Genomic DNA, 24011 nt, shown 5'->3' on the forward strand with positions numbered 1-24011 from the left:
TCCCTTTCTGATTCCTTCCTAAGTATGCCTACTATCTGGACCATTGTGATCCCAGTTCCAGGAAATTCTATATGGGAAGTATTGAGTGTCAGCACTTTAAATAGCCAGGTCTCTGTCTCATTTCCCCAAACCATGTCCCTGCCCTGTATTCCACTTATTATAAATGGGCCCTCATATTACTACCTAGATCTGTCCTTCCCTTCCCAGTCTTCTCCGAAGATGTTGTACTCAGCTCTGCACCCCACCCCATAATTGAACCCAATTCCCTTTTACTGATATTCTTGGTTCAGCCATCTTCCTGCATTTCTAAACTCATGTGCTCATGGATGAGCTCTTCGCATATACAGGGAAAGAGCAAAACTCTCTATTAAATCCCTCTGATGCTTACTGATATACTGAATTATAATCTATTGATACTTCTTTCCTTGTAAAATGTTCAGCTTGATGGGCAGGGATTAATTTTGGCACCTAGAGCTGGGTTTGGACCCTTAGTATCCATCTCAGGCTAGTTCTGACATTTATCACTCTATTCTGTCCAACTGCAATGTATTCTATTTTCAAAACCTTTAAAAAGTATTCGTTTTCCCCATAGGTATATAACTAGCCTTACATTGAACAATAAATAACAGGTAGTATAATTTCCATAATATAGAGATTGTCTGGTGAGAATCCTTCAGGAGAGAGTTAGGATCTGAGGAGTAGAAAATGGGAGTAGGAATCCGTTTTATAGAAAATATTCAGTAATATCCAGGAACCATTCACATATCCAAAGAGCACATATTTGGCACCTGTCTTGAGAAAAAAAATGTTCTGTTTTCAAAGTAATTTGGAAAGGCTTCTAGTCTTCCCTTTCCTTCTTAGAATTGGACTTCTGATTTTTCCAACCTTTCAGTCATCCTGAGAAAAGTTTCCCAAAGAGGGCTGAAGGTCTCACTCTGAGAAACGTTCTAAGCCACAGTAAATATTTAAAGCTCTGGAATTGTCAGGAAGAACAGATGGGAACACAGTATATTGGAAAGGTTGGGTTCACATACTGTTTTATTTAGAAAGAGCCTCTGAGCTATCTCTAATTATAGACAAGACAGGACATTATATAGAGAGATCATTGGGCTGGGAATCAGGAACCCTGTTTCCAGTTATATCTCTCAGCATAACTGGTTTTAGAAAGTGCCCATGACTAAATCATTTGAATTTTCCTTGTCTCAGCTTGTCCTGCTATCTTCTGATTGGAATTAAGTTTTTTGTTTGTTTGTTTTTTGTTTTTTTTGTTTGTTTGTTTTTACAGCCTCACTCATCCTGAGGATTTTGTCCTTCTGTGAGGCTACATGAATAGTCTTTATAAACACATGTCAACAGTGAAAGTCAAAACATGAGCAGAAAAATCACAACCAAAAAACAAGCAAAACCTTGTTAAAATTGGTGGGCAATGAACATCAGCATGAATTTTGGATTTCACTTTTGTTATTCAAGCACATTCAAGCATCAGTTTCCAAACTGGGTGCCTTAGTTCCATTCTCCTCCTATTGCCTTTTTCTGCACAATAGCTGGGATGATTTTCCTAAATCCCAATACTCTCCTTTTTAATTCCCCCTCCCCATGGATCCTTGTTGCTGTTAAGACAACATCCAAGTACCTTATCATGACCTCTGTGGCCATCTATATAACCTGGCTCCTGACTTCATTAGCTGCAGCTCATTTCCTTTCCACTAATTTCACTTTTTCAACCCATCAAATATCCAGACTCATTTCCTTCTTAGGATTATTGCATATTCTGTTTCTTCTGCCCAGGATGCCTTCTATAAGGTCTTGGTTTTGCTGGCTTATCCTCATCATTGAAGTCTCAGCTCTGCAGTCCTGTTCACAAAAGATCTCTGACCAGCCCAGCTAAAGCAGTGCCCATTGTTCAGTCCTCTTTATCCTGATGCCCTATTTTTCTTCTGCAAGTTATCTGTCTCTATCTGGTGTTATATTTGTGGTTCAGTGATTATTATCTGTTTCCTCCCACAAGAATATGGGCCCTATGTTGGCAGTCACTTTATCTTGTTCACTGTGGAGTCCCCCGTGCTCAGATCAGTGCCCCAAGCATAGTTGGCATTCCCAGAATATTCATTAAATTAATGAATGCTTCAGTGAAAGGAAATTCAGCCCCTATAATCCAGAACGAATCCTGTGTGTGCTGTTTATAGAAACCATAATTAAACATAATTGAATATCATATATTATTACCATCAATGCAATTTTATTCTAATCCGGTTATACATTCATGAGAATCTTTAGGTACAAAAGAGGAACATCAGAGACACTATTTATATACAGGGCATCAGAATTTATAATGATCGTTTCCAAATATGTAGTTTTGCATCATTGAAAAAGGCATCAAACAAAAGAATACTCTATAGAAAATGGCATTTTAACATGTTAAAAGGTCTTTTCTGACTTTCTTTCTATTTTTCCCTCAATTTCTGATATTTTCTTTCTCTCTTTGTTTCTTTCTTTCCTTATTTCTTCCTTTCTTTCTATCAGACATTTTATTGCATTCTGCCCTTCCTTAGCATATTCAGTACTTAAATTGTCAATAATATATGGAAGAATCCATTTCAGTAACCACAATGTTGAAAGAAAAGGGAAAAATAAGTGCCTTTTAGAGCAGATGTTATAAAGAAAATATTTCAGTTCCATAAGATAACAGTCAGTCAGTATCATCTCATGTTTCAAGCCGGGATTTTTTTTTTTTTTTTTTAATTCAGTTTTATTGAAATATATTCACAAACCATACAGTCATCCATGGTATACAATCAACTGTTCACAGTATGATCATATAGTTATGCGTTCATCACCACAATCTATTTCTGAACATTTTCCTTACATCAGAAAGAATCAGAATAAGAATAAAAAATAAAAGTGAAAAGAGAATACCCAAACCATCCCCCCATCCCACCCTATTTGTCATTTAGTTTTTACTCCCATTTTTCTACTGATTTTTTTTCAATTTTTTAACTTTGTTTATCAAAAAATTAAAAACAAACAGGCAAACAACAACCAAAAAAACCCCACAACATTTCAAACAAAGCAATGGATTAAGGAAAACAAATAACCTAAAATAACTACTTTGCTTCCAATATGTTCCTACCATACCCCAAGAAAATTAACAACCCCTAAGAAAACAAAGGAATAAGAGAAAAAAAAAAAACCTAAAATAACTCTATTGTCAAGCCGGGATTTTAAAGTGAGGGTCATTGGCATTGGGTTTCAGCTCTTTATCTTTCCTCTCATCTATTTATTTTGTTTCTGTAACATGGTACTTAATTAAATCTATGGGATGATTTAAATAATATTGTGATCTAGAATTATATTAAATTAGAAATCAAAAGAAAGAATCATATCCTGACATTGGTAGATTAATACATCTACACATGTGTTTGTTAAAAGGTAGTCATAAGCAAACATTTTTGAGTGTGTACTCTGTGCTAGGTCCATGCTTGGTACTTTCAGAAAATATTACTGAAATTAATTTTCACATAATCTTTACAAGATTAATATTCTAAATGTTTCAAATTTGTAGACAAAAATATAAACCATAGAGACATTTTATCACTTACATATCATGCAGAATATTATTAGTTGAGTCAGAATTTAAACTTATAACTTCTTATTCCAAATTAAATAGGTGGTAATAAATTACAAAACATTTCTAGAGTCAGGAATCATCATCATATATTAAACTATTATGTCAATTTTGGAAACTAACTATGACAGTAATGATGGGTTTCCTGCCTCTGCATTAGAGTTTCTGAAGGCTTTCTGTTGATAAGAACACAAGAATGGGCTTCAGGAATTTTCCTTCTCTAAGTCTTCCTTTCATTGCAGGAAGACATAAAAAGTAACATGCCTGCATTTTCAGATTAAAGCCTGTTACTAGCCTGAGACTTTAATCAATCCAGGTGATGAGAAAATTCTATGATTAAAAGCCACATCATTAAAAACATAAGGAGAATAAAGAATAAAAACAGTAGAAACAGACTTTGCTTTAAATGCTTAAATTATTCCTCTTTTCTGAAATCCCTGACTTTCCACCTGTCCCAAACTATTATAGCACTGTATGTTTCAATTTCTGGTAATCTCCTTTAAACTTTTTCTTCCTTTTACAAATTATGAGTCCACCAAGGGCAGGGACTATGTTTTTATAAATAAACTTTTATTGTAGAAACTTAATTATAGTAGTAATAATAGCAGTAAGAGTAAATACTTTGTTATAAATTGAGTATGTCTCCCCAAAAGATGTTCAACTCCTAACCCCAGGTCCCATGAATGTTATCCCATTGAAGATGTTATCAGTCAAGATGAGGCCAGACTGGATTAAGAGAGGTTTGTACAGGATCTTTCTGTACAGAGAGAAAATGACCATGTAATTGAGGCAGAAATTAAGTTATGCTGTGGATTTCCAGCAAGCCACTTCTAGAGCCCTACTAGGTTTCAGAGAAAACACAGTCCTGCAGACACTTTGATTTTAGACTTCCGGCATCCAAAATTGTGAAACAATAAATTCTTAAGCCATCCAGTTTCTGGTGCTTTGGTAAGGTAGCAGTAGCAGACTCATGCATGTGTATACTGCATTTACTATGTGCAGGATACTTTTCTAGAATATATATAAACACTGCTGGCAGAAACTTATTAGGTATTCATTATTATCCCCATTTAGCAGGTGAAGAAACAGAGAAACAAAGAAGTAAATCAGCTTGTCCAAGATGGCACAAATAGTAACTTAGCACATCATAGGTACACATGAAAATTAGGATAGTTGAATAAACAGATTTTTCCAAATTCTCACTGTGTGTTCCTTGGCTCATTTCCTACAAATTCCAGTGCAAATTCTTGCCCCAATATGTGACTACTGAAAATCCTTTGACATTTGTCCAGCGTATCTTGCCTTGCAAACAAGTCTAAAATTACAGAATTCTGACATCCCTTTGGGTCCTTCTGGTATCCTGGCACCACCAAGACCAACTTCAAACTGCTACTGATGGAAGGTGATGAACCAGTCCCACATGGCTGGAAATGGGTGATGACAAGAAATCACTTTCACCAGACTACTATTATCCAGAAAGAGAAGACAAGGAAGAGAAATAAAGATTTAATAAATATTTAAGCCACCATGATGGAATTAGAGGCACCTCGATACTCTGAATGACTGGTGAACGAGTCTGTAATTTCCCCAAAGACAGAATTACTTTTGGGGGATTTTCTCCATTCCTTAAATGGTTGTGGATTAAAGGCTATAGGAATATCAGAGAAAATCCTTAAAGTGGAAGTATACATACAACCATTTTAGATAGTCTAAAAATGCAACCAGCCTGTCCCCAGAGTGTGCTTGTGCCAGGGCAGGATCTATCTGTACTCTTTCTGTCCTCCCCAGCCCAGTGAAAGTCTTCTGTGCCAAACAAGCTTTGTGGTGGGCACACTTAGGTCCTTCACCCAGAGATCTCTAGCCCCCACTGCCCCTCTGAAACTTGTGACATCTAATTTTAAATTAAAAGTATTGATTTCCTCCCTATATAAAAGTTATATGCATTCAATCCAAAAACTGGGGAACTACAAAAACACATTGAAAAAAATAATTCATGTATAATCACACCACTCCTAGACTGTACTATTTTGGTACATCCTTTCCTGGTACTGGTGTATGCATATGGAATATGTATGTATTTATTTATTCTAAATGTATAGCTATATACACATGTTCATATTTATATGTGTATATATACACACATATATACAATAATAAAATATTATATATGTACATATTATTTATATGTATATGAGTAAATGTACATTATTTATATCCTCATATTTTTACACATTATTATACTGTAAAAAAATGTACTATAGTTAGTCTGTATTATTTTCACTCTGCAAACATCCCTTTTGTCTATAAATATTCCTTAACATGATTTTAATGGTTGTTTAGTATTCTACTATGTGGATGCATCATAATTTACTTACTTTGTTCGCTTTCGGTTGTTTCACAACATATAATGAATGTTTGATTCTTAAAGAGTTCCATTAGATGACATAGATAAAAGACAGAAGTCCATTTTAATTAAATACTCAGTGGAGAGGGAGTTGAGCTCACACTGATCTCTTCATTTATACAGTTATTGTGCTAGAAACTTTACCTATATCCTCTAATTTAATCCTCAGAACATTCATGTGAAATAGATAATGTTATGACCATTTTGCAGTCAAGAAAACTGAAATCCATATAAAGAGATTTACCTAATTCATCTAGGCAATAAGTAATGGGTGCTGAAAACAAAATTTAAATAAAATTTGAGTCTAAAGTGTATGATTATATGCACAAGCATGCACTTGCGTGCGCACACACACACACACACAGAGTGGGAAGTTCTTCTAAATATCACATTTAAATACTACACTTAAGTTTTTGGAATTATTTGGCCATTTTACCTTTAAGAAGTTATAAATGAGCTCAGGAAATATTCTGCGCTCTGTGATAATAGCCATAGTTTAGTAAATATCTAGACGTTCTGGAACCATAGACTCATTACTAGCTGCTTTGGACAATATGTGTCTTGTCTTAACTCTGTTGCTTTAAAAAGAAGAAACTTGGTCTCAGATAATCATTTTTTATCAGTTTCAACATCTAAGTCTGAATCCATGCCTTCCATCTCATAACATCATTCATTCATTCATTCATTCAATGATTATTTATTGAACACCTACTCTGTGCTAAGCAGTGTGTTAAGGCCCAGAGACTATATAGTGGTGAAAAAAAAAGACTACATTATCTGCACTCATGTAACTTAAAATTTAGTCGGAAAGATGGACATTGTATAAGTGATTACATAATTACAATTATAGTTGTGACAAATCTCATGAAGGAAAAAAAGAACAGGGAACTTGGAGAGTTCATAAAAGGGAAGAGGGCAAAAAATTAGATTTATGAGTAAGGAAAGATGACTAAGAAAATGAAGTTTATGTTGAAACTGGAGGAGTAAGGAATGTTTAGCAAACAGAAAGGATTAAGAATTGAGCCCTTTCCAGGCAAGGGGAATAACATTTTTGGAAGTTGTAAAAAGAAAGACATTGGAAATGCCAGAAGATTTTTTCATTTGCTCACCAGACTATCAGTGCTTTGATCAAAGCTGAGCTGGCAGAATTACCCTTAACACTTTTTCTTCAAGGGGCTCTAGCTGCTGGAGAAATTGGTTTTGAAAATCATGAAACAGTAGCATATGAATTTATGTCCCAGGCATTTTCTCTTTATGAAGATGAAATCAGTGATTCCAAAGCACAGCTGGCTGCCATGACCTTGATCATTGGTACTTTTGAGAGGATGAGGTGCTTCAGTGGAGAGAATCATGAACCCTTGAGGACTCAGTGTGCACTTGCTGCATCCAAACTTCTGAAGAAGCCCGATCAGGGCCAAGCTGTGAGCACCTGTGCACATCTCTTCTGGTCTGGCAGAAACACAGACAAAAATGGGGAGGAGCTTCATGGAGGCAAGAGGGTAATGGAGTGCCTTAAGAAAGCTCTAAAAATAGCAAATCAGTGCATGGACCCCTCTCTACAAGTGCAGCTTTTTACAGAAATTCTGAACAGATGTATCTATTTTTATGAAAAGGAAAATGATGCGATAACAATTCAGGTTTTGAACCAGCTTTTCCAGAAGATTCTAGAAGACCTCCCAGATCTTGAGTCCAGTGAAGAAGCAGAGCAGATTGACAAACATTTTCATAACACACTGGAGCATTTGCGCTTGAGGCGGGAATCACCAGAATCTGAGGGGCCAATTTGTGAAGGTCTCATCCTTTAAAAAGGAAACAGGCTAACCATACTCCTTTCCATTTACATCCAGTAAGGTTTTATTATACTAGGTTTCCCTCCATAGTTTGTGCCTTTCAGAAATGCTGAGGTAGGTTTCCCTCTTCTTACCTGTGATGTGTTTTACCCAGCACCTCCAGACACTCACCTTCAGGTCCTTAATAAAGTTATTCACTTCGTAAATGTTCAGGTCTGGCTGATCACCCAGGTAGCATGACTTACCTGCTAATTAAAATTCCTGAGATCTATTAAAAAGAAAAACACACAAAAAATACATGTATCTTGGCTACTAATGAAGCTCTCTTTTCTTTTTTTTCCTGTTTTGTTTCACTGTTGTTTGTATAATTTTCTTCATTACTGGGGAGTACTAACCCAAAGGTGTTTGTCTTGTTCTGTATTTCAACTTGAATTTAATTTAAAGGCAAGGAATACTGAATGTGGAATTCAGCTTGAGCTCTTTCCTAAATTGAAGATGAGGCCATGTGTTATACTTTCCCTAAAACTAGAATGTATTAATGCATGTTTGAGAATTTTAAAGCACCATGGTCAAAACAAGAAGTTATATTTTGCATATTTGGACTCAGCCATCCATTAAGAGCCTATGTTGTCCTTTGGGCATATTTATCGAAATAATTTTGTTCTTAATAGTTTGTGTTCTAAAATTTGTGATTTATATAATTTATGTATAATCTTCATTATTGTAAATTTAGGGGGAAATGTATCACAATTATGATTTTTTTTTTTTTTTTTTTTGGCACCAGTGAAACAATAAAGTTGCTATTAACAAAAAAAAAAAAAAAAGAAAGACGTTGGTCCTAAGGTAAGAAGGATGGCCCAAGTGGGAGCAACAGGTGGGAGCAAGGGAGAAGAATAGAGCTAGGTCAAGGACCTCATACTTCATGGCCTTCTGCATCAGTTAATTCTGTTGAACTTCGCAATAAAAACAATAAAATCATTAAATATTTAAAGTAGGTGTTATAGGCTGAAAGTTGTCCACATCCTAATCCCCAGAACCTATGACTATATTATCTTACATGGCAGTTTGCAGATGTGATTAATTTAAGGATCTTGACATGGGATATTTTCATGGATTATCTAGGTGGCCCAATTTAATCACATGAGCCCTTAAAAGAGAAGGGACACCTGAGACTCAGAGCTAGATTTTGATAGCTATGAATGTCAGCATTACCCCATACAGCAAATGTTAAAGAAGCTGAAAAGGGGATCAGACTTCAATTAGAGATATGAATGAAATGGCCTTTGTTAGGACTAAGGTAAATCAGACTATAGGGTAGAGGATGATATTGATTGTATTTTAAAGCCTCAACTTCTCTGTGAGACCAAAGGTAGGGATGTTTATTTGGTGAAAAATCTTTATTTTCTGTAGTATGCTGTATAATTTAACTTGTGTGGTCAGTTTATTCAAATACCATAAGTAAATGGAACCTTGCAGGTTAGGATGAAGCCCCAATACATCCCAGAGTAATTTGGGCAGAGGACAAAGAAGTATTTGAAAAGCTCCCTTATGCCCAGGAATGACTATGGTCTGTTAATTTCTGATGGATATAGTAGGAACAAGTTCACAGAAATGTTGCTATATTAGGTAACTTTCTCGGGGTAAAGTAGGAACATGTTGGAAGTTAAGCAGTTATCTTAGGTTAGTTGTCTTTTTCTTACTCCCTTGTTATGGTCTCTTTGAAATGTTCTTTTATTGTATGTTTGTTTTCTTTTTAACTATTTTTTCATACAGTTGATTTAAAAAAGAAGGGAAAGTTAAAAAAAAAAAAAGAAAAACAAGGAAAAAAAGATGTAGTGCCCCCTTGAGGAGCCTGTGGAGAATGCAGGGGTATTGGGCTACCCCACCTCTATGGTTGCTAACGTGACCACAGACATAGGGGACTGGTGGTTTGATGGGTTGAGCCCTCTACTATAGGTTTTACCCTTGGGAAGACGGTTGCTGCAAAGGAGAGGCTAGGCCTCCCTATGGTTGTGCCTAAGAGCCTCCTCTCGAATGCCTCTTTGTTGCTCAGATGTGGCCCTCTCTCTCTCTGGCTAAGCCAACTTGAAAGGTGAAATCACTGCCCTCCCCCCTACGTGGGATCGGACACCCAGGGGAGTGAATCTCCTTGGCAACGTGGAATATGACTCCCGGGGAGGAATGTAGACCTGGCATCGTGGGATGGAGAACATCTTCTTGACCAAAAGGGGGATGTGAAAGGAAATGAAATAAGCTTCAGTAGCAGAGAGATTCCAAAAGGAGCCGAGAGGTCACTCTGGTGGGCACTCTTATGCACACTTTAGACAACCCTTTTTAGGTTCTAAAGAATTGGGGTAGCTGGTGGTGGATACCTGAAACTATCAAACTACAACACAGAACCCATGAATCTCGAAGACAGTTGTATAAAAATGTAGCTTATGAGGGGTGACAATGGGATTGGGAAAGCCGTAAGGACCACACTCCACTTTGTCTAGTTTATGGATGGATGAGTAGAAAAATAGGGGAAGGAAACAAACAGACAAAGGTACCCAGTGTTCTTTTTTACTTCAATTGCTCTTTTTCACTCTAATTATTATTCTTGTTATTTTTGTGTGTGTGCTAATGAAGGTGTCAGGGATTGATTTAGGTGATGAATGTACAACTATGTAATGGTACTGTGAACAATCGAATGTATGATTTGTTTTGTATGACTGCATGGTATGTGAATATATCTCAATAAAATGAAGATAAAAAAAAAAAAAAAAAAAAAAAAGAAAAGCTCCCTTGAGGAACTGGAGAAAAATGTGGAAATATTAAATTTACCCATCTGGAGAATTCCTTATATGCCTGCAAACATTGGGGAGTACCAGTTTAGTAGGCTTAGCTCTCAATTTTGGGGCTTGCCCTTATGAAGCCTGTTACTGCAAAGTAGAGGATAAGCTTATTCATAACTGCACCTAAGAGTCACCCCCAGAGAACCTCTTTTGTTGCTCAGATGTGGCTTCTCTCTCTAAGACAACTTGGCAGGTGGACTTTCTGCCTATCACCTTATGTGGGACATGACTCCCAGGGATATAAATCTCCCTGGCAATGTGGGACATGACTCCAGGGGTTGAGCTGGGACTTGGCATCATGGGATTGAGAAAGCCTTCTTGACCAAAAGGTGGAAGAGAGATGAAACAAGATAAAGTTTCAGGAGCTGAGAAACTTCAGATGGAGTCAAGAGGTCATTCTGGAGGATATTCATATGCATTATATCGATATCCCTTTTCAGTTTTTAGTCTATTAGAGTAGTTAGAAGGAAATACCTGAAACTGTTGAACTGCAATCCATAGCTTTGTTTCTTGAAGACAGGTGTTTTGGCTTGCTAATGTTGTCATTATGCAAAATACCAGAAATGGATTGGTTTTTATAAAGGGGGTTTATTTAGTTACAAATATACAGTTCTACTGCCATAAAAATGTCCATACCAAGGCATAAACATGAGTATACCTTCACTAGAGGAAAGCTAATTGTGTCCAGAAAACCTCTGTTAGATTGGAAGTCATGTGGCTGGTGTCTGCTTGTGCTCAGGTTTCATTTTAAAATGGCATTCTCCAAAATGTCTTTAGGCTTAGCTTCTTGGGGCAAAGTCTGGACTAGTATCTCCAAAACATCAGCAAAATTCTGCTTTCGATGGCCATCTCCAAAATTCTCTCTAAGCTACAGCAGCTCTGAGCTCCTTCTGTCTGCTCTCTTATAGGTCTCCAGTAAGCTAATCAAGAACCATGCTGAGTGGGTGGGGCCACACCTCCACGGAAACAATCTAGTCAAAGGTATTACCCACAGTTTGGTGGGTCACATCTCCATGGAAACAACCTAATCCAAAGACTCCAACCTAATCAACACCAATACTTCTGCCCCCATAAGATCGCATTAAAGAACATGGCATTTTGGGGGACATAATACATCCAAATGGCACAATGGGTGTATAAGCATATAGCTTATATGGTGTGACTGTAGAAAACCTTGTGGCTCACACTCCTTTATCAAGTGTATGGACAGATGAGTAGAAAAATTGGGACAAAAAAGCAAATAAATAATGGGGGATGGGGGAGATGGGTTGTTTTGGGAGTTCTTTTTTACTTTTATTTTTATTCTTGTTGTTATTTTTATTATTTTTTGGAGTAGCAAATATGTTCAAAAATTGAATGTGGTAATGAATGCAGACCTATATGATGATACTGTGAACAACTGATTGTACACTTTGGATGATTGTATGGTATGTGACTATATCTTAGTAAAATTGCAAGAAAAAAAGAGAAGGGGATGAGGGTCAGAGTCAGAGAAGATGCAAAGAGAGAAGAAAATGTGACAATGGAAGTAGAGGTCTGAGAGAGAGAAAATAAGAGAGATATTTGAAGATGTTATGCTTCTGACTTTGAAGATGGAAGATGGGACCACAAGCCAAAGAATGCAGGAAACCTCTAGAAGCTGCAAAATGAAAGGAAACATATTCTCCCCTAGAGCCTCAACAAGAAATGCAGCCCCTCCAATACTTTTTAAATTTCTGAGCTCCAGAAATTTAAGATAATAAAGTTGTGTTGTTTTAAGCCACTACATTTTTGGTAATTTGTTGCAGCAGCGATAGGAAACTAATACAGTAAGCATCAACACACTCACAGAATTCAAAATATCTCCAGCAGCTCTATGGAATTCATAGAGGAGAAGGGTAAAAGTAAGTGTGGCGAGACAAGCTAGAAGACTTTTTGCAGTGGTTTAGGTAGGAGAAGGTAGTGTCTTGAACTAGTGTAGTGTCTGTAAAAATGGAGAGAAGGTGGCAGATTGAGGTTATATTTTGGACGTAAGATTTAGTAATTAATAGGATGCAAGGGAGTGAGAGTAAAGAAGGATTAGATAAAGCTTGATGCCAGATATCTGGCATATTGAAATGGGAAGATATAGGCATTATATCCATAGATGGGAAACAGAAGAGTAGAAGACTTGGGAGAGAATATTAAGTATTTAATTTTGGAAATGTGAATCACAAAATCCCCATGAGACAATCAAATGGACATGTCAGAGGCTTTATGGTCTGTGGATCCTAAGACAGGTCTTGACTAGAAACACAAATCTGGGATTCTTCAGCTTATAGATGTTATCTAAAGTAATGAGAAGTTATGAGATCACATATATATAAAATGTGAAGATTTTTCTATTTCTGCAGGTTATCTAACATGTCCATGTCTTAGTTTGTTCACTTGTAAATGTATCTACGCAGTGGGGATTTTAAAAGAATGCCTGGCACATATTCAGTGTATATAAGCAATATAGAAATTGTTGTTCTTCTTATTATTATTGTTATAAGTTGAAAACTAGGATTCAGCCTTAAAAGAGTATAAAATTTACAACTAGGTATTGAAGAGTCAGGCAGAGGAGAATGAAAAGATCTAACCTAAAGGGCATAAGGAAAACCAGAAAACTGGTGTCATGGAAGTGAAGAATACTTCAAGGAGGAGAGATGGCTCAAAAAAAGTGTGGTGGCAATGTATCCATTGGATTTAGGGACCTGGAAGCTATTAATGCCTTTAGGTTAGAATGATGTAAGTGCAGTGTTCAATATGGTAGCCAAGTAGAGTTGATTAAAAATCAGTTAGGAAATAGAAAATGCGAGATGTGGGTAGGCCAAATTTTTAAGAGCTTGTCTGACCAGTAGATCTCAAATTTAAGCTTTTCTCCAATAAGTTTATTGAAGCAAATGTTTATTATTTGCCTTGCATATTCCAGGTAATGTGTTTGGTGCTGGGGAAGCAAAGAACAATAAATATACCCTTAATTGGTTGGGGGAGCTTAGGTTAGCTGTGGAATAAACAACCGATATTTTCTCACGTTGACGGTAAACTCAGAATAGGATCATTTATTGTTTTCATCTGTTATGTTTGAGACCAAGGGAGACTTTTTTATGCCCCAAGTCTGCATTAATATACATTATCTCCAGTAAGAGCATTTAATCATTTCTTTCCAACTTCCCCCTTCCCTCATTCTATGGAACCTCCTCCTAGTTGAGTGATCCTGTGGGTTACTGTTTACCTGTACAGATGTCGATTTCTCCCTTTCTATGAATATGATTCCCCCTGTTAGAGTGGGGATAGTGTTAGTAATGTCACTTCTCACTAGCTGTGTGCTATATTCTGAGGATTTAATATGGGCCAGAAACAGTTCCAGCCTATATTAATCAAATTCTCCAAATCCTATATATGACCTCGACAGTATCAGGCCAGGCAAGTCAGATTATGGCAAATGCTGAAATAGATTGGATTGCTTATTTATTGCTGTGTAAAAAATCCCCCCCCCCCCAATAATGGCTTACAACAACAACATTTATTATCTCCCAGTCCTGTGGGTGAGGAATCCAGGCATAATTTGGCTGGCTCCTCTAGCTTGTGGGCTCTCTCAAAGCTGCAACGCAGGTGTCATCTGGGCTTGCAGTCATATAAATGTTCCACTTCCAAACCCATTCACATGCTTGTGACTTGTGGACTGAAGAACTGAAAGCCTCAAATCCTGACTGGATGTGGCTGGAGACATCAGTTGTTTCCCATGTTGGCCTCCCTTAGGGGACTGCTCACATTGTGACAGTTTCTTATTCCAGAGTGAGGCCTCTGAGGGTAAGTGAGAATTAGCTAACAAGGTGGAAGGCACAATCTTTGTGTTCCCTAATTTTAGAAGGTGCATCCCATCACTTCTGCTATATTCTATTCATTTAAAGGAGGTCACTAGGTCTAGCCCACACTCAAGGGAAGGGGATTTTGGAAACTCTCAGCAAATGACCACTTTATTATTTTCACAACACAGAGGGGCCAAAAGAGCAAGGAAACAGATCCCATCCTTGCCGGTTCCCCAGGGAAGCCAACTGCTCTGGCCAGGGTTGGTGGATGGTGGCTCTGTACACTCCACTTCACGTTGGAGAGGACAGACATATCTATGCTCTCAAGGGAGGGGTATTTATATGACCCTGGGGGAGGGGGCCCTGCCACTGAGAGTTTCTTTTCTGATAAGCATCTGGGGATGCTTATTATTCTGGTTTCTGGATTCAAGGTAAGGCCAGGCCTTTGCATTAGATCTGACATCTTTCCTGGACTGTGGAATGAATACAGACTGAAACATCTGCACACAACAGAAAAGGAGGGAGGAGATGGTTGAGGACTTGGAGATGGTGCTGAGTATGATGTGACTTTCCCAGCAGGGATTACACAAGGGCATAAACACCAGGAAGTGAGGATCATTGGGAGCTATCTTAGTGTGCCAGGGCTTCTATAACAAATGCCACAGTTTAGTTGGTTTAAACAACAAGAATTTATTGGCTCACGGTTTGGGATGCTAGAAGTCCAAAATCAAGCTGTTGGCAGGCCCATGCTTTCTTCAAGGTCTGTAGCATTCTAGTGCTTGCTCGCTGGCAATCCGTAACTCAATCTCTACTTCCAACACATGGCCATCTGTCTCATTCTGTTCCCTCCTGTGTCCAAATTTCCTCTGCTTATAAGGGCTCCAGTAGTATTGGATTAAGGCCCATCCTGATTCAGTTTGGCCTCATCTTAACTAATAACATCTTCAAAGATCCTCTTTGCAGGTTCATATCCACAGGACCAGGGATTAGGACTTGAATATGTCTTTGTGGGGGTATGATTCAGTGCATAACAGGATACATCTTAGAAGTTGCCAACCACAGAGATAAATAAAAGAGAAGGAATGGATTACTCTGACTTAGGGCTTCCAAATGCATTCATAGAAGAGAAATAATTTGAATTGGACTTTAAGAACATCACCATCAAGATGAAGAGGGATTTCACAAGACAAGAAATATGATGGAAGGGATACCTGTATGAGTAAAGGCACAAAAAAATCAAAGTTCAGGACCCATTTATTCAAATGACATTATAGATCAGCTACTATATGTCAGAGTAATAGTCTAGTAGGGCTGGGCTCAGGGCATTTCTGGAGTCTTCCTTGACTCTCAGCAGAAAGACCATTAACCCAGTATTCTAATTAATGCTAAATAATGCTGTATCACTTTCCTAGACCAGTCACTGTGTGTCAAACTTCCTTAAAGAATCATGGAACTGGAAAGCATTATAAGGAGTCACATAGCTTATCTCAGTTTATAGAAAAAGAATGGGCTTCAGTATCTGAAATACCTGACACTTATTTGGGCTACTTATTAGCCCTTTGCCTAAGTCATCTAATCTTGCTAAATCCAAGCATCCATAGCTACGGAATGGAGCAATTATAATTACTTCAAACTGTCATTGGAAGGGAAAGGAGGTAACATTTGTGAAAACATGTAGTTCAATTCCTGGTATAGAATGTATACTCAGTTTGTGTTTCCTGGATTGTCCTGTTTTTCTTCTATACTTCTTTGCTCTCTATTTTCTTGTATCCATTTAAGAATTCTCTTAAGTCATTACAAAAGAAAAAATAAAGAAAACAAAGGTTACTGAGTTAAAAAAATCTGGAGACAAGTTTTTTTATGATACTAATGCTTGGATAACTGTCCTATCCTCAATGCAAATGGTTTAAAGACTATAAAATATTGACAAATTTAAACCCATTGTAATTCTATTATACTTAGTAAATATTGCCCATAATACATGCCCAATAGAAGTTTTTAATTGGGTGATCTTTTATCATATAGTCAAAAGGAATATAAATCCTCTGAAAGATAAAACTAACACCACTGGTTGCACAAAATCTAGAGAACTATAATAAGTACTAAGCAAACAGATGGTTAGTTAAAATGACTTAAGAATCTGTGTGTTTTTATCTTAAGAAAGACGTTTAATACCTGGGCTAATTATAGATATAGCACTGCCTGACACATTGTAATTTATGCTTCTATTCTGATTTGTTCTTTATTTAAAGAAATTAGGTTCCTTTGCATGAGGTGCTTCAAGCATCTGAGACCGTTATGCAAACTATGACTAAACTTAATTCTAATATTTAAAAATGCTTTCAGCAATACTCCTAGCTTTAACCTGCAACTTTCTTAAGAAAAAAAAATGAAATTGCTAATTGTGTCATTAGCAATGGAGAAAAAACATATACCAAGAAGTATAACACATCTAAACTCTCTTTGGCTAACCCTGTTGCACTGCAAAGAACATACCGTCTTACTTAACATATTTGAATATATAGCCTGTTGAAAAGTTCTTAGGATATCTTTTGCAATCATGGATCAATTCAAGTTCTAGTTATGAGTCTACAATTCATTATATATCACATCACCTTCTGTCCTTTTCCAAATGTAAAAACTATGTGTCATTATCTACTTAACCATTACAGAGTTTATCTGATTTCTCTCTTAATCTGTGACATACTGTGAAAACTTAATGTTCAAGGTTTCAGCATTCAAAGTTTTGATTCTTTGGGAGCAAAATTTAAAGTTCTTCAAGATTTCCTGAAGAGTTAGTATGAATTTCTGTAATCTGTAAGGGGGGATGTGCAGAAGATTTATTTAAATAAGTAGCAATACCAGTTGAATATCCAGTACACAGAATTCAAATGTGGCTTTGTTCTACTCAATATCATCTATCCAGTGCTTCCAGTGCCATGGTCAAAGGGAAGGAGGTGAAGAAGGGAGGAGGTGGGAGGGGAAGACAGTGGAGAACAGGAGTAACAGCAACTCTCTCCCAATTCTGGAGGCGTTTTCTAAAATGGCATCTGGGGTCTCAGGATCTCAGTATCCACTATCATGGAAAAACAATTTCTTGGTGGTAAAAACGGTAACATAAGTGAAAGAGAAAACTCTAGTGAAGGTTGAATAGGCAGCACATTTAAGGGGAGAAAGACACATGGAAGAAACATGAGTTTAATGAAAAGATGAATCTTAGTAGAATGAACCCAGAACTTTCACAAATGTTTCTATAACATGAATGTGGGTGGGGATATTTGTATTTCACTGGGCATATGTCTCAAATATGAAGAGTTTCCTTCATAAAAAGACAAGTAGTAGATTCTCAATTTATAATGACTAGCTTTTCTTTTTGAAGAAAAAGAAAAGTTTTAAATAAAAAGTAAGGATTTCTATAAAAGCCAGATTTTTATGGGACCTAAGGAATTTTTACTCCTTAAGGTAGTGTATCTGGAACATAAAAAAAAAAAAAAAGAAAGAAAGAAAAGGAAAAAAAAGGAAGCAGAAGCCAAGACAATTAAATGTACAAGAAATGTTTTAGGAGGAAATGTCTTTGAAGGAGTAAAGGGTGCAGGAGCAGGCAGGGAGAGCCTTCAGACCACGGAATGGTTTCAACACCTGTGAAAAGTGGTGGGAGGAAGTGGGATTGGGTAGCAAGAGCCTCAGACTGTGGTGTGCCTCTGAGAACATCTCACAAGGCCAATAGGGGGCGCAGGAGAAAGAGAAAACTTTAAGGAGAACCATGTTGGGTACAAACAGCCCAGCTCATGCACTGCCTTCAAGTTCAGTCCTTGAATGGAAAGAGCCTTGGGAGAGTGTGGTCTTGGCATGAAATCTGGAGAGGATCCTGAAATGGGGGCCCTGCAGGCTCTCAACTTGCTGCTGATTTCTCACAGAGGTTTTCTCTTGAAGGGCGATCAGAGTGGCACCCTTCCATGGCAGCCACAGTCTATCTCCTATGCTGCACAAACCCACTTCTCCATTCATATTAATGAGCAGCTCCTCCATGATTGCCATGGGCTTCTCTACCTGAGAGGAAAATTTAAAAGGGAAGAGAGTGACGCAACAGATGCTGTCACCATAGTTAGAGTTGCAGGGCAGCAAACAATACTCATCCTCTCACTCCTTCGCTATCTACTGCAAACTCCCCTCACCCTCAGCTATCATCATAGTGGGTCCTGGGAGCTTACCTGGTGATGTTACTCAAACCCTAGTTCCTAAGTGATCTACACCTCTGGAAATCATACCTAGGACTGGTATTGCTGCACGTTGCCATTCATACTTAAGATCAGGCAAGAAGTACCAAGAGATACCCAGTTGATCACCCAGGTTCCATACATATTCCTCCATACACACATTATACAAAATCAGCCCTAATTCCCATTGTCAATAAGGGCCAATTACACCTGCCAAGATGGTGACTTGTCTTCTTGCCAGCTGGTCCTTGGACAAAAGGACACAATGAGTCCAGTGTCTAGGTGGAAGGCAGCTTGTTGTTTAATGGGACCTTGCTTTGGTCTCTGGAGAGAGTATTCCTCCTCTAGAGGCCATAACTTTTAAACTAGCAGAGCCTAAGGTTGAGAGGATAGAAGCACAAAGTGTTTTCAGTCCTTCCTTTTCTGTTAGCCAGGGCAACTCAGGCATTCACCTTGCATTCACCATGGGACAATGTTTTTTCCCAGCTTCTAAGAGCCATCCTAGCTATGAATTTACCCCTTTCTTATCCCTGAGGGTCCTTGCCAGGACATTAAATCCTGTGTTCTAAAAAAAAGTGCCCCCCAATTCAACAAATTCTTGCTTATTCATTCTTAGATTCTGGTCCCCCTTGACCAGTCACTCTCAAAATCTAATCCCAGTGGTTCAACTCTGGACCCTGCTGCTATATGCTAGCTAATTTCTACAGCTTCTTTGGAGTATAATCTCTGTCCTCAGTTATCAAGCCCAGCACACCCTAGCCAGATTATTCTATGATTTAATCTAGGTGTTTGCCAGGCAGCCAGGAAAAAAAATAGTAACAGCTCCTGAGAGCAGCACTTTTTGCCTTCATGAAGCAGGCATCTGTGGCATTTTCCTGCACAGAGGAAGTTCTTGGTCTTAATCAAGAGGAGTGAATGGTGTCTGTTAGCTCAGATGACTCAGGGGAGTCTGCAAAGCCAAATTCCTCAAGGACTTCCATCCAGGTGTTCCCATTCCATGTTTCAGAGTTCCAGGTTTTCCAAATCAGGGCCGAGACTACAGCACAGCAGACCTGCCTTTTCTGAGCATTCATCTTTGGAGCTCTGTGCCTCTCTAACTATTAACTCCTGGACTTGCTATCAACTGTGTCTCTGCTTTCCAATGCAGAGAACTCTTTGTAGGCTTCCAAAAAGCACTCTGGCCCTCACACATAGCCGTGAACTGCTGTTAACTACTCTGTTTCTCTTTATCCCTCTGCCTGGTGTCAACACAAGTCAGTGATAATCAGCCTGTCCCTGTAGGCATCTTTACTGCCACACCTTTCCAGTACTTAAATCATCTCACTAGTAAGGGCATCCCCCTCTTCCAGTTTGTTTCCCAGATTGCCACCAGGGCAATACTCAACAATTAATTTATGAACTTGGGCCTGGGATCGTCCTTCCCCCATATTCCAATAGTGGACTCCTTCCTGCCAGCTGGATAGTGAGTATGATAGGGTCTCACAAATTCTCAGTGTCATCTTTCTCAGACCACTACCAACACCAGTAGTGTCAGTTTGGATCCTCCAAGAAGTTGAAGTAAAAATGGAATTATAGGTGTAAGATATTTACTAGGGCAAACACCTGTGAATGATAAAGGAGTGTGCTACTTTGAATCTATTATGTCCCCACAAAAGCCGTTTTCTTTCTTGCTAGTGGGAAACTTAAGAGTACCCTGATGCTTTATTTTTTTAATCATATTTTTTATTGTCACATATAACATATATACACATAGAACTGATAACTTTCCAAATACATTTTAATAAGTAGTTAGCAAAGTTCAAAGAATATTACAGGTTACAGTTACATAGTTTCAGTTATTTCCTTATTGTGAACTATAACATATACAAAAAATAATATCTTTCAAAGTATGATTTAACAAGCAGTTATATAGGAAATTTCCGAAGTTGTTATGAGTTACATACAGTACCATAGTTTCAGTTATTTCCTTATTGTGAAATATAACATATATACAAAAAGGTGATAGCTTCTAAATTACAATTTAACAAGTAGCAATAGAACAAATTTCAAAGGATGCCATGGATTACAGTTCCATCATTTCAATTCTTTCCTTCTAGCTATTCTAAGACCCTAGCAACTAAGAAAAGAAATAGAGAGATTCGGTATTCATCATCCATCTTACCTGTTTCTACCCTTTCCTCTAGTTTAATCACTTTCCCGATCTTCAGGGATGTCTAGGCAGTGACCCCCCCTAACTTGTTCATGTTGATAAGGGGTGTCAACTTTATGAGAAAAGGGGACACATCTGGTTGATGTTCCTGAAGAGGCTATTGCCTCTGGGTTTGGGGACTTAGCTGTCATAGACATTTTCTGAAGGATTTATGTTTCTGAAGAATAAAGTTAGTGAGTGAACCTTTTATAGAGTCTCAGATAGGGATCTGCATTTCCATTAAGGTTTTTGGGACTACTCTTGACCTGGGTTTATCATATTGTGGTCATTTGGCATATCTAGGTAAATCTTACATAGGAGTAACCTCCAGGACAGCCTCCTGACTCTATTTGAAATCTCTTAGCTACTGAAACTTATTTTGTTGCCTTTCTTTTCCCCCTTTTGGTCAAAAAGGCAGTCTCATTCTCTCAATGCCAGGGTCACGTTCATTCCCAGAATCCATGTCCCTTGTTGCCAAGAAGATTCACTCATCTGGGGAGTCTGGTCCCACGTAGGGGGAAGGGTGATGGATTTATTTGCAGAGTTGGGCTGAGAGAAAGAAAATCCACATTTGAGCAACAAAAGAGGTTCTCTGGAGGTGACACCTAGGCATAATTATAGGTGAGCTGAGCCTCCCCTTTACAACTGTAGGTTTCACCAGAGCAAGCCTCAAGATAGAGGGCTTGACTTATAAAATAAGGGGTTCCTAAATTCACATAGCATGTGTTATGTCCACAATAATCCATCCATATCTCACATTATCATCACTTAGCTGTACAATCCTTATTGCTCTCCATTTTAAACAATTCTCATGACACAAAACACATCACAGTTCTTGTCAGCCCTTAATTTTGTGTGGTACTAGTATGGTATTCCTATTAATTATAGTCCCTAGTATGTAATAGTTAGATTTTTCCCATATACCCTTCTGTTGTCAACTCTCTGTACAGTGTCATAACTTAGAAGTATATCATGCAAACACCTACCTATGTTTGTGGTGCTGAACTGTGGGATGTACACCTTTAAACAACCCCTTTCAATCCTATTCACTTTCAATAGAGCTCTAATACTTACAATTTCATTAACAAACAATCATCATCCCTATCAATTCCCATACCTTTGAATTTATCATCATTGACACATCTGAACATATTAGATTATAATTCCTCCACACTAGCTTTTGTCTATCACTAGTCCCCAATATTCTACATTGTAAGACATTGAATTTATATTGTTCAGAGAGGTCATAGAAGAGGTAACATGCAGTATCTATCCTTTTGTGTCTGACTTATTTCACTCAGCATTATATCTTCAAGGTTCATCCATGTTGCCATTGTTTCAGGACCTTGTTCCTTCTTATTGGGGCATAGTATTCCATCATATCTATATACCACATTTTTATCCACTCACCTGTTGAAGGACACTTGAATGGTTTCCATCTCTTGGCAATCGTGAACAATGTTGCTATGAACATCGGTGTACAAATATTTGTTTGTGTCATTTCTTTCAAATCTTCTGGGTATATACCAAGAAGTAGAATTGCTGAATCATAGGGTAATTCAATATCTAGTTTTCTGAGATATTAGAAACTCTTATGTTTTTCAAAAGTCATGTTTTTTAATGCAATCTTGAGGGGGCAGACTTATTAGTCTTTTGATTAGGGTGGAATCTTTTGATTGAATGCTTCCATGGAGATGTGACCCACCCAAATGTAGGTGAGACCTTTTGATTAGATAATTTCCATGGAACCATAACCCCGCCCATTCCAGATGGGTCTTAATGAGGTCACTGGAATCCTTTAAGAGAGCTGAGAGCCCGCAAAGACCTAGACACTTGGACCCTCTGGCAGATGCAGAGAGAAGAAATTTGGAGATGCTAAGCTAAGAGATGAAGCCCAGAGTTTGCCCTGGAGAAGCTAAGAGAGGACCCACAGAAGCTGGGAAAAAAAGCAAGGGTGCTCGTTTTCCAAGTTTAGCATCTCTCTCTGAGAGAGAGAAGCTAGGAGAGACAGAAGCCCAGAGACAGTTTGGAGAAAGCCATATAGAAACCAGAACCTGGGAGCAAAGGACCAGCAAATGTCAGCCACATGCCTTCCCAGCTGACAGGGGTATTCTGGATGCCATCAACCTTTCTTCGGTGAAGGTATCCTCTTGTTGATGCCTTAGTTTGTACACTATATGGCCTTTGAACCTTAAATTTGTACCCTAATTAATCCTATTTATAAAAGCCAATCCATTTCTGGTATTTTGCATAATGGCAGCATTAGCAAACCGGAACAAGGAGGGATGGATCAGGAGTAGGTAAGAAGAAACTTCAGTCCCTAAAATGGGTCTGACATCCAAGAATAGGGCAAGGATAGGAAAAATCAGTGAGTAGAAAGAGCTTCAGACCACAGTGAAGTTCTGAGAAAGTCAGCCGGGTTGATCCAGAGTCCCTGAGTGAAGTTGGACCAGTTGAGGGGGTCCAACTTGGGCAGGAATGCTTAGTCACTGGCTTGGAGCAACCCTGAAAAAGCATGACCAGTGTGAACTCTGAAGCTGATCTGAATGTGCAGCACCTGGAGGCAGTTTTCTTTTGAAGGAGAGTTTGAGTGGCACACTCCCAGGTAGTTTGATACAATGGAAAGAAGAACCTGCTGTAGTCTACAGTAAGATAAATATGAGTTTCTATCCCAGCTCATCTTCACTGGATCTCTGATCAGCACAAGCTACTTTATATCTATAGGGGTTTGTTTACTCATGTATAATATTGTCTTTATATTATAAATTACCTGCTTCACATGTGGTACTGACTTAATATGATGTATGAAAAACCACACAGCCTGTTGACCGGTGTATGGTAGGTTTCAAAAGATGTCATTAACTCCCTGTCCCTGTATCAAATTCTCCTGGACACCAATCTATTTTAGTTGTTTTTCATTTTAAATTGGAGATAAAATTAGTGTTCTTCAAAAATACAAATCTAAGAAAAATGAAGTCATTGCATTTTTGATAAAGATTTTGCTTTTTTTTTAAATTGCGATCGTTCAGATACCATACACCTATCCAAAGATCCAAATGTACAATCAATTGCCCACAACACCACCATACAGCTGTGCATCCATCAACACAATTCATTTTTTTTTCAATTTTTAGAACATTT

At 38.0% G+C, this 24011-nt stretch overlaps 1 protein-coding gene across 1 annotated transcript; it reads left to right on the forward strand.

Annotated features, from left to right (window-relative positions):
• Nucleotides 1-7127: 7127 nt before the first annotated feature.
• LOC119536120 (vacuolar protein sorting-associated protein 35-like) lies at nt 7128-8057 on the forward strand. The gene has a single exon (XM_037838766.1). The coding sequence runs from the start codon at nt 7262-7264 to the stop codon at nt 7832-7834; it is 573 nt and encodes a 190-aa protein (XP_037694694.1). The 5' UTR covers nt 7128-7261; the 3' UTR covers nt 7835-8057.
• The last annotated feature ends 15954 nt before the right edge of the window (nt 8058-24011 follow it).

Source organism: Choloepus didactylus, chromosome 6, assembly GCF_015220235.1.
Source record: "Choloepus didactylus isolate mChoDid1 chromosome 6, mChoDid1.pri, whole genome shotgun sequence".
NCBI lineage: Eukaryota > Metazoa > Chordata > Mammalia > Pilosa > Megalonychidae > Choloepus > Choloepus didactylus.